The 16,643-nt window shown below is 40.4% G+C and overlaps 1 protein-coding gene across 2 annotated transcripts in view; it reads left to right on the top strand.

Annotated features, from left to right (window-relative positions):
- Positions 1-919: 919 nt before the first annotated feature.
- Drd3 (dopamine receptor D3) overlaps positions 920-16,643 on the top strand; it is a 48,754-nt gene continuing 33,030 nt past the window's right edge. The window contains exons 1-2 of one of the 2 annotated variants that reach the window (XM_013028530.1): positions 920-953; positions 8,235-8,538. In XM_013028530.1, the coding sequence (XP_012883984.1) occupies positions 8,269-8,538 (270 nt within the window). In that variant the 5' untranslated portion in view covers positions 920-953; positions 8,235-8,268. Of the gene's footprint in view, positions 954-8,234; positions 8,539-16,643 lie in introns of those variants that run through there. The other variant, XM_013028531.1, reaches the window with a different exon arrangement.

Raw genomic sequence — 16,643 nt, 5'->3', positions numbered from 1 at the left:
GCTGGCTTTCATTGAGATTGCCCTTGGCTATATCTCATTTTAGCCTGTTTTAAAGCAAGGTTAGAGAAAAAGAATGAAAGAGAGAGAGGGAGGGAAAGAGACAGAGAGAGAGAGAGAGATAACAGATGAGGAGTAAAATGAACTGGAAAGGTATAAAGTTTATTGAAATCAAGAGATAATGCTGAATAAACAATGGTTTTACTTCATCTTTAGCCCTACTTACACTCCATGCCTCAGTTTTGCTTCCATTATAATATATTACCTTTAGCTTTCTTTTTTTTTCCAGACAGGCATACACCTCCAAGTTCAATTATTCTGTCAATTGTGTTTTTAATTGTACTGATTTCCATTAACTGTGGTATCCATTTGTTGATCTCTTCCTTCTTCTGAACCAATCATCTTTACACCCACCAACAGCTGAAAAGGCAATTAAACTGAGGATGGTGAGAGTTATTCAAGAGATATCAAAGCACAGAGGTAAAGGGAGTAGAAATACTGAGATTAAAAAGAGAACTGATGGAAAAATACACATGTACTAAAGAGCACAGTGCTGAAGCAAATAGAGACACAGAGGGAAAGAAGGAGAATGAAATAGAAAACCGGTCCTGTTTGTGCCTGCCTACCTTATCTCTCTTTCAGGACCAAGGACAGAGACGCTGAACAGCTGACCCAAACAGTATTAGTAGGGTCCCTCCCAAATCCTCTAGGGAAAACGGATGCATTGAAAAGCAGCTATGAAACACGCAGCGAGGTCTCATAGGGAAGCTGGAAGAGTAGCTCACAAGTAATTCTACCTCAGAGGCAAAAATAGATGATTTTCATTCTATTCATTTCCATAGTCTTAGTCCAGGAAAAGACTAAGTTTGCTTTGCTTGGGTCTATCTGCTGGATATGGCTGCAGAAGCTGATGTGCTAAACTGTACAATCTCCAGAAATCACAAGAAGTTTTCAGGGTAAGTAATTTGCCTTTTCATCTCTAATGTAGTATATATTATTTTCCTGGCACGTGATTTGGCTAGCTTGGAATTCTTTAGTACTCTAAGAATATGTATTAAAACTCCATGTCATTTGTATTTGAAAACCTGAAACCCTGAGGAAATAGTTTGGTTTTTATTTTCTTAAATGATTGGATAGTAGAAATGTGTTCTCTTTTTTTCCTCCCCATCCTCAAGACATGTCCTTGTGGGCTCTAGAAGCAATATCAAGACAGAAATAAAAGATAGAAAATAAAAAGCTATAATTATTCCTGGGATTTGTATGGAAATTGATTGTATTCATCTTAAGGGTTTTTCTTAATTGTAAGGATCTATTACTTCAAACTCCCCAGTTCAACACCCTGGTAATCCAGGGCTGAGGGTTTGGAGAGGCACTGCTTTCAATGGTCTATTTAAAGTCAGGCTATTTCCAAGTCAGAATCCAATTATTCCCAGCAGAGATATGCAGTACTTGAGATGATGATTGTGTATGTTTTCTTCAATGATGATATATGATTCTGAGGGCATTGTTGTAGCTCAATTGTGGGACTTCTATTACTTACTGTAGCTTATTGGGTCAACAGAAGTTATTGCAATTAGGCATTTGTTCCAGCTCATTCATTTACTATAATCAAATACCATCAAAATGCATGCACAAATAATAATGCAGCCACAGCAAAGTTGTAACTTGGATTCTAAACTTAGTCTACATGCCTATTTGCTCTTGAAATGACTTGCTTCCTAAGTGCTGAAAGATCAGTAAGATGTCTGTCCTTGGATAAGACTTAAGGATCTGCCCTTCGGATCTCTTGCAGCCAAAAAAAAAAAAAAAAGGAGGGGGGGAGACAATGTGACAGTCTTCCTTGGGCACTTGTTTTTATTTAGAAATGAATATTTCTGGGGGCTGGAGAGGTGGGATAAAAAAGAATATTTCCAAGGGACTGCAGTAGGAAAGGATGTCAATCAAGGAAAACATTGATAGTATCCAAAGAGAAAGCTTCTATGATGGAATATGCATTAAAGCAAATAACAAATAGATTCTAGCTAATATTAGATTTGGTTGATCACGTTCACCCCATTTTATCTTTGATGAGAATGACAAGTGGGCTCAACCTTTAAAGATTAGCATGCATAATAAGGGGATTCTGCTTTCCTGGTCAGGTTTAATGAAGAAAAACCTGTATTATCTTAGTTGCTGGATTTCAGTAACCAGCTACAGCTTTTTATTTTTTTGCACATTTACCAACAACATCAATGTACCCCAATATATAAATATTCTATGTAGTTCAATGCACCTATGAATCATTTTAGAAAAATAAACTAGACAATAATTTGTTAGAATATAGTGCCATAGAAATGCTAAAGACTTCCTCTAAAATTAATGATAATATAACTCCCACTGGTTGTATTGAGCAGCACACACCTGCATAGACTTCAACACACTTGGTAAGGTGATATTCTGATGAGGCAAGATCTCAACAATTTGTTCCCATCTCAGATTTGTGTGTCATATCCCAGTAGCATGGAAACTCAGAACATGAGCTCTAGTCTCAAGCAAATCTTGGGTTGAATCAACTCCATCATTTACTGGTTTATGACCGCAGCAAGACAATTTCTCTATGATTCATTTTCTTCATGTGCAAAAATGAGGATTAAAAATAACACCTAGCTTCTCCATCAGGTAGTTGTGAGATTTAAATATGCTTATAAATGTTAGCTATTATAATTAGATTTTATTAGGCAATTTAGCAAGTCTGAATTCAAGCGCAGACCAAAAAAGCTCTGGAGAGTCGTGTTCAGGAACTGACTAAGGAAAAGACAGAGAAGGTAACAGTCAGGGTCTGGTACATGAGAGTTGTGTCATGAAAACTGCTACCTTGGTGCATTATGCTGAGTTGAGGAAAACCCATCTTAGCATCAACTTCCACCAATATGGACACATCAAATAAACTATGAGTTTGGGGTTTAGGAAGACTTGAGACCAAAGTTGGCTCCAATCAGCCTCTATGACATTCATGGTCTTCAGTAGAAGATCTCTCTGTGTTTCGTTTTTCCTGTGGAGGGGGGTGCCTTTTAAGTAGTTGTACAAAGGAGTTGCCATTTAACAAAGCAGCTTATGAATTATTTATCTTGATCAACGTCACCCCTTTCAACATTCTCACCTACCCTTCCTGTACTCACCCCTTCCCTCACTCTTCTTAATTTTGCAGGTTAGACATTGGATTCTTGACTGCATTTCCCCCTTTTTCTCCTCTTCATTCTTCTACTCCTTTACCCTTGACTTCACTCCACCCTTTTTGAGTATTCACTTCCTGGTACTTTATTTTCCTGAGCTTTGATTTGCCTTTCAAAAGAATTACACTACTTCAGTTATCCCTTGAATCTACTGTATTTGACTTAGTACATTTGTATAACTTGCATGCCATCCAACATTCTTATAAGTTTACAAGTTTATCTGGCTTCCATATATAAGAGAAAACATGCATCTTTTGTCTTGCTGGGCCTGACTAACTTCACTTAACATAATTTTTTCAGATCTATTATTTAATCCATTTTTAAAGTTATATCAGCCAAGTACCAGTGGCTCAGCTGATATCTAAGGCTGAGATCTAAGGATTGAAATTCAAAGCCAGCCTAGGCAGGAAAGGCTATGACATTCTTATTTCCAATTAGCTACCCAAAAAAACCATAGTAAAGCTATGGCTCAAGTGGTAGAGCACTACTTTTTAACAAAAATTGCTAAGAAACAGTGTCTAGCCCCTAGGTTCAAATTCTAGTACAACACACACACACACACACACACACAAAGTTCAAATTCTAGTACAACACACACACACACACACACACACACACACAGGATTGAAACTAGGGCCTCAATACAAGAGTTCTACCACTGGAGACATGCCCCCTAGCCATTTTGCTTGTGTCTTCTTTTTGTTTTAACTGTTTTTTAATTGCTCTTGCTAACTTTGCTTATAATGCTCCTGTCCCCACCCCCCAAGTAGCTGGGATGATAGATGTGTACCACCATGCCCAAGGGAAAACTTTACAGATCTTAATGACTGTCTATCCAGGACACAGGTTGCCCACAGATGTCTCAGGCAGACATTCACCCAGCCATGAGAAACTGAACATCAGTAAAACAGAGCGTATGTTATAGTGTGTGGTAGCTTCATCACTCTGGCTCACTGCCTTTTAAATGGAATCATAGAGCTGAAAGCACAGTTCCAATGGTAGAACTGTGGCTTGCTTTATAAACATGAGGCTCGAAGTTCAATTCCCAATACTGCCAAAAAGGAAAGCACTAGAGGCAACCTACTGCCTTGAAGGATGCTAAGGCATGCTGTAAAGGGAAAGATAAGCCAATACTGTGTTTAAAAATATTTTAAAGCACCTTTGATTTTGTAAATAATGTTATATGCAATGCATCTGAAGAGAGCAAAAGCAGCCACAATCCTCAAGTCCTTATCTTCCCCACCTCTTACCACCTTCATAATTCCCAATGCTCTTTGCTCCTAATTGCCAAGTCTACTAGACAGTCTGAAATTTTGCTAGTCCTTTCCACTCATACTTCCCCACTAAAAGCTACCATATTCCATTGTGTAAAATATGAAATCTAACATGATTTTTAATAGGCAAAAAATGTTGTTTCCCCCCCCCCCAAGTCCCCAGTAGAACTTTGGAAATGTCTAGAGCCATTTTAGTTGTTTCAGCTTGGAGGAAACAGGTATGCTACGGCACCTAGTGGGTAGGTGTCAAAGACACTGCTATAAACATCCTACAATGCACAGGAAAGAATCCCCCCCAAAAATATCCAGCCCAATGTGTCAGTAATACCAGAGCTTAACATATGTAATTGCATTTAATCTTCACATTAACCCTACAAAGTGTCAGTAACTTATCCTCGTTTTTCTGATGAAGTCTATCATTGTGAATTACTTAGAGAATGATTATTGAGTTAATAAATTCTTCAAGCTTTTGGCTTCAAGAGCTACTGAGACCAGCTTGCTATCTGTTCGCACCTCCATCAGAAGGAAAAAGGAAGAAAAGAAATAGCAGCCTAGCTCTGTGTTATATAAGCAAGTCTGATTTGAAAAGAATCTATGCAGGGGAAAAAAAAGTTGAAATAATTAGCTGAGAGGCAGGGAGCATTGTAGCATCTCACTAATCTCTACTTTCATCTCCCACGCCCACAACTCATCAAGAACTTCCTGGACAACCACAATTTACCCACCTGCTGCTATAAAGAATCTAAGACTTAAGACAGTATGATATTAAAAAAAAAAAGGAATTTGCAATCCATGTAGCTGTGATTCTAACATCAAGCTCAGACTTGGTTTTCAGAGTTGAGGATTTCCCTTCTTAGAATTAGCCATTGACACTAAGCTATACTATTTTTAAGTAGCTGTCAAACCTTCTGGCAGATACAATGTCCGGCAACATGCAGCAAACACACCAGAGTCTTATGCTTTCTCTCTCACTTGATCGGTAAGAGGAGGCTAAGACATCATTAATCATCCGCAGACTTCAGGAGAGAATTATTCTGCCCACCTCCTTCCAAGGTGGCCCAGCTGTGAAAAAAAAGGTGCTCTGTGCCTGAGCCTGCCTGGAAGGGAGAAATATCCTTGAACAATCAGAATGCATTGTATTTTCCCAAAAGCTCTTGGCAACAGTAATGCTATCTCCAGGGTAGCGGCTGCCCTTCTCCAAATAATGAGAAAATTATAATTATTATCAAGAATTATTATTATGTTTTAAAATTTATAGTGACTGCAAACAATGTGCCAAGATAAAGAACATTTTTTAAGCGATTCTCTGAATTCATTCCCAGTTGGTCACCCCTTTCCAATCATTGGTTCATTTTAACACTTGTTTCCAGGCTGAAATGTTTCCAATGAGGTACAAAATTATAGCTGTAACAAAGGGTGAATGAGCGTGAACACAGTCAACATAGCTTATTTGCATAGATGAAAATGGAACTTGTTGAAATTGTCTTAAAAATGGGGCATAGGATAGGGAAGAGTGAGAGAAGGGTGAGGTGGATCAGGATATATCTGTATACATGTGTGGAAATGTCACAATAAATTTTACAATGAAGCCCCCTCCCTTTATAAATAATGTATACTAATAAAAAAATATATATAGCCATGCTTAGACCAATAGCTTGATACAAGAAAAGCTGCATAAAGACTGAGTGCAAATCCTGACCACCACACTGGTTCAGGGGATCCAAACATTCCAAGGACAGTAGAGTCCCAGAACTGGGCTCCCTACACCACAGAGCCAGCCAGACTTAAATGTTGTTCTGCCTAGGTTTCAGAGCTGTGCTGTCAGCCATGGAACTCAAGTCTTTCCCCAGCATATTTCTTAATACCCTGATAGCCCTGGCACATGGGCCTTTTCTTCAGCAGTGGTAACTTTGGTGCCCCATAAATCCATGCAAACCTGCCTGTGAGGGCTGGAGCTCTTTCTATAGGGCTGACCCTACAGATACACATCACAAGTGCAGCTGGTGGGCTCCAATGCCTTCCCACTCTAAATCTAAAACCTCCACAGAGTTGGCTCATGGGAAGTAATACCACAGTTGCTATAGCTTTCGGATACTAAAGGAGGGTATTGAAAGAATTAGATTTGTTTGCTAGCTCTCTCACTAATAAGCTGTAAGACTTAAGATACATTTCTCACCTAGTAGACACTATATATGGAAAATGAACTATGCAACTTATGGTCAGGAATGGGAGGGAATACAAAGGAAGAAGTGACATTATCCAAAAAGAAATGTATTCCATTACCTGACTTATGAACTGGCAACCCCTTTGTACAACACCTTAATACTAACAATAATATATTTATAATATGTTTAGCAAACATATTACGTATATAATATATAAATACATGTGATAGATAACATAAATATATTATATATATACATATATTTTAAAACTATGTTGCTCAGGGGAGGAAAATGTTGAAAAGGCTGAAACTGACCAAGATGCAATGCATTCATGACTGCCTTGTAAATTGGCAACCCTTTTGTACAACTATTTAAAGATAATTATAATAAACTCTAAAAAAAAGAGATGATGCTCATTTCTCTGGGTCTTAATTTCCCTGTGTAAGAAGTTGCAAACTGGTGACTCACCAGCCCATGAATATGGCATTCAGGTTTGGAGGACGGCCACATTAGGCTTGAACATTTTTAATTGGTAGCCAATCTTTTAAAATTGGGAAGTTTTAAATAAATTCCACACAGGGAACTTCTCTAAATAGAAAAGCTATTGTATAAGAACCCAATACTTTGAGAGCTGTTCTCCCAAACCCACCATGCCTATTTATATAAGGTATAAGTGAACATGGGAAGCCGGGCTCTGGTTGGTCACACCTTTAATCCTAGCTACTCAGGAGGAGCAAATCTGAGGATTACAGTGCAAAGCCAGTCCGGGGAGGAAAGGGAGGGATGGAGGAGATGGAGAGAGAAAAACAAAACAAAACGAAAGAAAGTCTAGAGAGGTAAAGGCAAATCAGAGGAAAGGCAAAGGCAACAATAGCTGTAGGAAGAAGAAAAACTGAGAAGGAATCTAAGAGAAACAGATTGATAAAGTGGAAAAAGCAAATACAATATTTGTGTAGTGTTTTGGGTGTCAGGCAGAGCTTTCAAAATCATGCATCTCTAATAAATCATTCAATTCTCAGGGGAATGTCTGTATTGAGGGCCATTTAAGGCCCAAGAAATCATTTGGTGCATGACAAGGCAGACACATATCCTTTTCACCAGCCACCTGTGGCTGGCGGCCCTTATTCCCCAGTTTTCTAGGGAGGAAACTGGCACATAGAAGGGTGGGGTAATGTGCCCAAGTCCCACAGCTAGGAAATAGCTAAGCTAGGAGCCTCAGCCTGCAGCAGCCTCCCATCGCACTCACAGTCTCCAGGCAAGTTCCTCAGTGGCTCCGCATGGCCTCTTACTTCACTCCCTTCCGCTCTGCAATGCCCATCTTGGCCTCCAGCCTTGCTGGCTTCCCCTCCCGCCACCCCACTCCCATGCTAGCCCTTCCTGCTGCTTACACTGATGTTTGAACCACTCGCTCAACAGCTATCTGTCCAGGCGGCTTGATTTTCTCAGTATCACTAGTTCTCACAAGAGTACCTGGTACACAGAAACACTGGATCTTACGGGTTCACATGCTCAGTTAAAGTATGCATCTAAGCTCTCAAGTTTTAAGGAGTCTCATTTTAGTGGCATCATTTTCTGTTTCCTCCTAGGAACTCTTGGGAGCCACATCCCTCCCTCTGGACCATGGCACCTCTGAGCCAACTAAGCGGCCACATCAATTCCACCTGCGGGGCAGAGAACTCCACGGGTACCAACCGAACCCGCACACATGCCTACTATGCTCTGTCCTACTGTGCACTCATCCTAGCCATCATCTTTGGCAATGGCCTGGTGTGTGTGGCTGTGTTGAGAGAGCGGGTCCTGCAGACAACGACCAACTATCTAGTGGTGAGCCTGGCTGTGGCAGACTTGCTGGTGGCCACCTTGGTGATGCCATGGGTGGTATACTTGGAGGTGAGTGGGATTCAAGAATGGGTTGTTCCTGGGGCTCCTAATCTTTAGGGCTCCAAATACTCCTTGGGAACTGGGGAAGAAAGGTGAACTCCTGTCACTCTTCCAATTGTAAGGGAGCTAACCCTGTGGAAGGTGGCTACCATTTGCCCACATCAGAACCAGGGAGCTGTGTGTCTAGTGATGGACTTGAGGGACTGGAGTGATGGTGCTCTTCCTAGGAACATTCTCTGTGACAGTCCTGTCTCTGTGACGCAAGGGGTGGGGAGGACAGCTCAATACATATTTTCATCCAAAATCAATGTATCTGGGGGTGAGCATGTGCAGAAGGATATAGGGCAGAAGCTGAGGGGTAAAAAAATGTATACAAAAAACACACCATGGGGCTGGGAAGGTGACTCAGTGGTAGAGCGCTTGCCTTGCATGCATGAGGCCCTGTGTTCGATTCCTCAGCACCACATAAGCAAAAAGAAAAAAGCTGGAAGTGGCGCTGTGGCTCAAGTGGTAGAGCGCTAGCCTTGAGCTGAAGAGCTGAGGGACAGCACCCAGGCCCAGAGTTAAGGCCCCAGGACTGGACACCCCCCCCAAAAAAAAACACCTCTCTTCATACTTTAATGAATAAAAATAGGAAAAATGGTTTCCAAATCAATCCAACTTCTCTGGACGGTCCTGTTGCCCTCCCTCTAGGCTCCTTTCTCCTAGGGACTGCTTCTCCATAGACTGAGCTACCAAAGGAACAGATAAAAACTTCAAATTTAGATTTAGCATGCCTCCATTAATAGTACAGAGCCTTTACTACATAGATAATGCTGTGGGCCCTGGAGAATTCTTCTGGGGAGAAACATTTCTTAAATTTGGAAGTATTTTCATTTGAAAGTGCAAAATAGAGTCAGGAGGTGATCAAGACAAAACATCCGTTTGCTAACAAGGAAATAAGGGTGCCTACAGCTGCTCAAAAGCAAGATTATTACTGAGAAAACATGCAATTATTACAGAAATTTTTTTAACCACTTTAATATGCTATTAATATTTCTCCTCTGTACTGTCATCCTAAAGGATCCAATGAAGGATCAAAATGATGCTATGATTAAGAGAAATTAAGATTCATCAAATTAATATTTCAGTTAATATTAATAGTGAAGGTGACAGTTAATTAAGTGTGACATATCACGGGAGAGCAAAAACCTTGAACACAGACTGCCTGTGCCAGCACCCCTATTAAAGAATGGCTGGGAACTAAAATTAGACTTATGATCTCAAAAAGGGCACACAAAGGAAAGAAATAAATACAGAACAAAAATGAAAAGAAGAATAACAGCTAGTCAGATTGAGCTAGATCTAAAGTTAAGGAAAGACTGAAGGAGGAGGGGAGAATATGTATTTATTCTTCCCAGTTAGACAAATTCTCATGGTGAAGGATCTTGTAATTATCTTGACTTTTCTGTCACCCACTTAGGCTGAGTCATGCTTCAAGTCTTTGATCTTCTTTTTCTGTAGTCCAAACATACAACCTGGTACATACATGTGCTAAAGAAACATTGATGCATGAATGCCTGCAACGAATCGTCTCTGGAATATATGAACTATATAGGCAGTTCCTGTCTATAGCATATGAGTCTACATTCATTGATACAGGCAGACATTTTAAAGAGGGGACATGAACTATTCATTATTGTCTATGCAATAATAATGAAAAAGATCTTTGAAGCATGTGTTATTTCTGTTCAAGAGTGAGGAACTTTAGGTACTTCCAGGCAGTGTAGAGAGGAAAAAAAAAGGAAAGAAACAAAAAGAGAGTCAGACAATGATGGAACATATCTCTACACCCAGCACATTGGAGTTAGAGGCAAAAGGATCATGTGTTCAAGTCTTACCTGGGCCATATAACCAGACCAGATCCAAAAAAGATAAAAAATGGAGAGGAGAGGAGACAAGAGGGGAGGGGAGGAAAGGGAATTAGGAGTGGGAGGAGAGGAGAGAGGAAAGAAAATGGTCAAGGATTCTTATCACCAGTTGATAACCAATGTCTCTTAAAGATCAATTAATTAAAACAAAAAATGTTTTAAATTATTTCCTCAGTAACATGAGTCACATTTCAAATGTTTGCTTGTACTTCATGGTTTGTGGCTCCCATCTAGTCACATTTCCAATGCTTGCTGGTACTTCATGGTCTGTGGCTCCCATCTCGATGATGAAGAAAGAGGGCATCACAGACATCCTTTAAACAGCACTGCTCTCACTGCTGCGAGCTATTCATTGCTCTTTCAGTATTTATTACCCCTTCCCACTGCATGCCTGGACATGGTCTTCCTCATCGACTGGTGGTTTCCATCTTTCAAATCTTAACCATTACTCCAGAAGGGAAGGACCACCCTAGTCCTAGAACGCATCACTCTCCTCTTTTCTTGTAGGTGCTGTCAGTAACCAAGAGCGTGGTCAAAGAAATCAAAACTGAGACTTGAAGAAGAGCTGAGCACTGGTGACTCATGGTTATAATCCTAGTTACTTAAGGAAGCTGAAATCTGAGGATTGCAGTTTGAGTCCAGATCTGGCAGAAAAGTCTGAGAGATTGTTACTCCAATTAGTCAACAAAAAAAGCCAGAAGTGGAGGTGTGACTCAAGTGGTAGAGCACTAGCCTTGAGTAAAAATATCCAAGCAAGAGTGTGAGACCCCAAGTTCAAGCCCCAGTGTCCGCTGCACACATACACACACACACTTGAAGAAGGAGTCTCTCCACGGGGAATTGGCTTTGGGAGTGCCTCTTTTTTGTCTTACCAATTTTCTTCAGTCATTGACACTCAATATCTATCCATCATTTCCTTCAACAAAGATCTGTCTTGATAAAAGATCAGAAAAGACTTGAAGCAATCTTATTAATCAACAATCAGTTATGAGAAGTATGTCACTCAGAGAATCAAGCATCCTATCCCAATCGGTCTATATATACTTTTCCTAGTCTTCAATTTCTCCTATCCTTCCTTAGAAGCAGGTGAGAAAAAAAAGGAACACTGTAAACCCTCCACTATAAGGATTATGGACATATATAAATCCATGTGTCTCAGAGAAGAGTGTCTGAGAAGTATTACTCTTTGCTAACGTCCCATTGATGGTCCATTTTGAGCAATTGCTCCAGTAATTACTTGTCTATACCAAAATGAACAGGGTGCAGTGCTGACCACAGAGCTATAGGCTCAGGATATCCCAGGAAGACAAGACACATGGAAAAAGAATACTATTAATAGAGGCTAAACAATCTCATCAAGCCCATACTCTCATGTATTTTGATTGGAAGGCATCCATCTTCTTTGAAGGAAAATTGGCTCATTTTGCCAGACACTAATATGTATGAGTTAGGAATGTTTGAGCTATAAATGTTGGAAAACTTGGCTAGTTGTGATTTAAACAAATAGGAGGGTACTTCTCTCACCAGAATTCTGTTGCTATTGATTCAGCTGTCTCATGGTATTATTACAGACCAAGAGGCTTGAACTCTGGGCCTAAGCTCTTTCCCTGAGCTTATCTGTGCTTAAGGCTAGCTCTCTACCACTTGAGCCACAGTGCCACTTCTGGCTTTTTCTAAGAAGTTTATTAGAGATAGGAGTCTCACAGACTTTTCTGCCCAGGCTGGCTTTGAACCTTGATCCTCAGATCTCAGCCTCCTGAGTAGCTACAAGTGTGAGCCACCAGAGCCCAGATTAGGGACCAATCTTTCATTCCTTTTGACTATTTTTGACAAGCAGTATCAAAAATAGGACAGGAGAGAGAGAGAGAGAGAGAGAGAGAGAGAGAGAGACGAGGAGGACTTTCACCACTGGTATGGCTCAGCTTGAGGCATTTCTCTAAGGGATCTCAGTCTAACTCTTTAGAAGTGAATCATGAAATGTAGTTCAGCAGAAAAGGAATCTAAAAAAGGAATAATAATAATATTTAGATTTTATTAAACAAGAAAATTGAAATTAGGAAAATTAGGAACTGCTATCACATAATATTGCCTCAGTTGGAATTCACTAGTTTGAATGGTCATTTATAAAAATGACTCTGAAATAAGAGTTAGAAGACCTGAAAGTAAGTGAATAAAATGAAAATGACATACTTCCCTGTTGAGTTGATGTTAGGCTCAACTCTCTGAGAGAGTACTTTGAAAACTACAAATTATGGTCTATGCATATCTCCATTTAGACATAATTAATTGTACATTAAAAAGCCTCAAACCCAATTAGCTTAAATTGTAAACAATGAATTAACTCTCTCACTGAGCACTGTAGAAAGTCCTGGAATAGTAAGAGCTACAGGTGCACTCTGGTCAAGGTTCTAACTCCATTTTTTCTGCAATTCTCTCAGCTTTGCCATCTTCACTAGATTAACTTTACTCAGAAGTAAAGAGCTAAGCCATAAGCCTCTCATGTCTACCCCAGGCCATTCAAGCAAAAGAGAAAATCCATGCTTCAGAACTTCTAGACGTGTCCAGCAATTGCATTGGATTTGTTAACAGCACTTGGTTTGAACTAATAACCAGTTACAAAAATTGGTTTGTCCAATAATAATGCTAACAAGGACTTAGAGGGACAAAAGAAAAATAAAAGAAACCTTGGTGGGAATGTAAATTAGTGCAGCCACTAGGGAAATCAGAATTGAAGTTCCTCAAGATACTAAAAAATAGACTACATATGACCCTGCTATTCAACTCCTGGGCAAATATCCAAAATATAAGTCAGCATATACTGGAGAAACCTCCACAGCCATGTGTATTATAGCACTATTGACAATAACCAAGCTATGTAATTAGCCCAGCTGCCCAATAAGCACTAAATGGATAAAGAAAATAGTGATGGGTACAGGGTGGAATATTATTCAGTTGTAAAAGAAGAAAGAACTTATGTCTTCTTGGAAATGGATAGATGTGAAGTGAAACAAGCCAGACTCAGAAAGACAAATACCATGTTTTCTCTCATATGTGAAATATAAATTAAAAAATAAAAAGACATAACATAAGAGAGGGAGGAGGAAGAGCCCGGTTTGATGCGGTGCAATGGGAAAAAGAGGTTGGGGCTGATTAGCATTAAAGTATATTGTATGCACATATGACAATGCCATAATAAATTTATTTTTTAAAACTTACAAGAAAGTTTTAATAAGGTGAGTAGCTGTAGTCAGAAAAGATAAAAAATAATCTAGCCAGGTACTGGTGACTCACAACTATAATCCTAGCTGAGGAGGCTGAGATCTGAGAATCATGGCTCAAAGCCAGTCCAGGCAGCAAAGTCCATGAGACTTATCTCCACTAAACTATTCAGAAAATTCTGGAAGTGGTGCTGTGGCTCAGGCTCAAATGATGCATCGGTAGTCTTGAGCAAAGGAAGCTCAGGGACAGAGCCCAGGCCCAAATTTCAAACTGCAGGACTGGCAAGAAAAAAAAAGGAAGAAAGGAGGGAAGAAAGGAAGAAAGAAAGAAAGAAAGAAAGAAAGAAAGAAAGAAAGAAAGAAAGAAAGAAAGAAAGAAAGAAAGGAAGGAAGGAAGGAAGGAAGAAAAAAGAAAGAAGAAAGAAGGAAAGAAAGAGGGGGAGGAAGAAAGAGGGGGAGGAAGAAAGAAAGAAAGGAGTAATGATGTTGGGAATAAATATGAGCAAAGTATATTCTATGCTTGTATAAAAATAGCACAATGAAACCCCTCTATTTGAATAATTACTATACCTCATAAAAATCAAAGTGATTTAAAAGATTTTTTAAAAAAGAGTAAGCAAGACAGCAGTGGCTCACACCTGAAATTCTAGCTATCTAGAAGGCTAAAAGCAGGAAGATTATGGTTTGAGGACAGTGGGCCATACATGCAAGATCCTTTCTCAACCAATAACTGAATCCAGAGATGAGCATTCATTCTTCTGAGCCATGTGGGAGGTTAAGACCAGGAGGATAACAGTTTCAGGCCAGCTTCAGCTTTAGAAAAAAAAAATGAGCATGGTGGCATATGCTCTTTTAGTACAAATGCCCGAAATAGGTCAATCTCAGTCTACACATACATTCATGCAGGAAGCAAAAATAACTAGCACACAATGGGCAAGGTAGCTCAAGCCTATAATCCTAGCTACTTAGGAAGCAGAGATGGAGAGGGTGTATTGTAGTTCAAGGACAGCCCAGGAAATGACTGGGTGTGCTGGCCTAGGCCTGTCACCTAGCCACTGGGGAAGCAAAATGTCTGGGCACAGTGGTAGGCACATACATTCTCCAACTAACAAGAGAATGCAAAAGTAGGAGGATCACAGCCAAACTGGTCCCAGAGAAAAGAAAACTCTACCTTGAAAATAACCAATATAAAAAGAACTGGAGGTGTGGCTCAAGTGATAGAGCCCCTACCTAAGCACAAAGCCCTAAGTTCAGACCCAAGTACCACCACCACTACCAAAAAAAAAATCCCCAATAGTTTCACACAGTCTATGTGCTGCTCTTCTCATGAAACACATCAGCATCTCAAGAATTCTTAGTGGAATCTAGAGACTTGAGAAAAAGGCCAAAGCAGTCAGTGTGAACCATGGTCAGCACTCATGGGTCTCATTCTCATCATTCAGACACATCGGACCTGAACTTGGACCACTACACAGAGGGGACCTTGCAGAAGTCAGCTGCTGAGCCTCTTCAGTATTCTCTGTCCTCAGTCCTAGCAAAGGAGTTCCAACAAAACCATGCAGGCCATCTTACAGGCTGTACTTCAGAGACCACCTCCCCCCAGTCTGGCTGCTCTTTAATTCAGTTTGTGACATTCATTGGAAAACTCTTTTCTATGCCATACCCAATGGTTCTAGCTCACGTTTCCCCTCAAGTTTTTAATTTCCTGCTTTACAGACTGCAGTCTGTGAGGAGATCCCTCTCCAGGCACAGACACCCCATTTTGTTCCACTTGGCTAAGCACCTTTTGTGATCTTTAATGCTTTTATACCAGGATTGGAGGGGGGCGAGGATAGCAAGGGAAACATATGAAATACAGACAAATCCTCAACTTACGATAGCTAAACTTACAGTTTTTCAACTTTATGAAGGTGGGAAAGCCATAGGCACCCAGCAGGAGCTGTACTTCATTCTGTATTTTCCCTTGATGGCATTGGTGTTTGCACTCAGGGCCGTGCTCTTAACAGGCCATGCCCCCAGTTCCTTAGAAACCATATTTCAAATGGTGAATTTTCATCTCTCCCTGGGCTATCCCCATGTGGCAGGATACACCCAGGCAGTGCGGGGAAGCAACCACAGCCAGAGCTCCAGGCCAGCAGTGCCATCCGTAGGGATGGAATGCCATCACCATGAGATTTGACAGGTTGGTTGGATTATTATAAATTGTTTCAGTTGCGATAGTATTAAACTGGCTAGAGGTAGCAGAGGTCCTTTGTCTCATGGATTTGACAAATGACATTCACAAATAAAACTTCCACAGGGAGGGATCCAAGAGAGGAGTGATCATTGCAAGCCTTTGTCTAGGAGGCCTTTATGAAGCTTTTGGAAAAAATTCCTAAAGTGCTTACTACAATCTGTTATTGATGGGACTACCCAAGTTGGTCTTATCTATGAGGCATCTATGCATCTCACAACCAATCAGAGAGTTGGTTACAGCCTCCCTGAAGCAGGTGCTGGCTAGGGGCTTACACAGCAACCATTCTTTACTAAATCAGGGGACTAATCATGAAGTTATTCAAGCTCAAGCTGGCTTATAGACTTGTGCTGTCTTATGAGTAAGGTGCCATTTCATAATCATACTTTACATCACAGACCTCTGCCCTAACTAATTACTTGCATTTCCTCCTGACTCAGTAGATTCAGTGAGACATAACCCTTTCATAAGTTGAGAAGCATTTATACTAAACTCAGAGGTACTTGGGTGCCAATATAGATAGAAGAAAAGATTCAAGGAATAAGAAATGAAGATAAACAAGCTGGGCATTTGGGTACACACTACTAATCCCATTACTTGGGTGGTTGAGACAGGAAGATTGTAAGTTCCAGGCAAGCCTGAGTTATAGAGTGAAACTTGTCTCAGAAAGCCAAAAAGACAGAGATGAGGGAGGGAGAGAGGGAGGGAGGGAGGGAAGGAGGGAAGGAAGGAAGGAAGGAAGGGAGGGAGGGA

Source organism: Dipodomys ordii, unplaced genomic scaffold (assembly GCF_000151885.1).
Source record: "Dipodomys ordii isolate 6190 unplaced genomic scaffold, Dord_2.0 Scaffold111, whole genome shotgun sequence".
NCBI lineage: Eukaryota > Metazoa > Chordata > Mammalia > Rodentia > Heteromyidae > Dipodomys > Dipodomys ordii.
The sequence above is the reverse complement of the archived record's forward strand: the minus strand, read 5'-3'. Positions and strand labels throughout refer to the sequence as shown.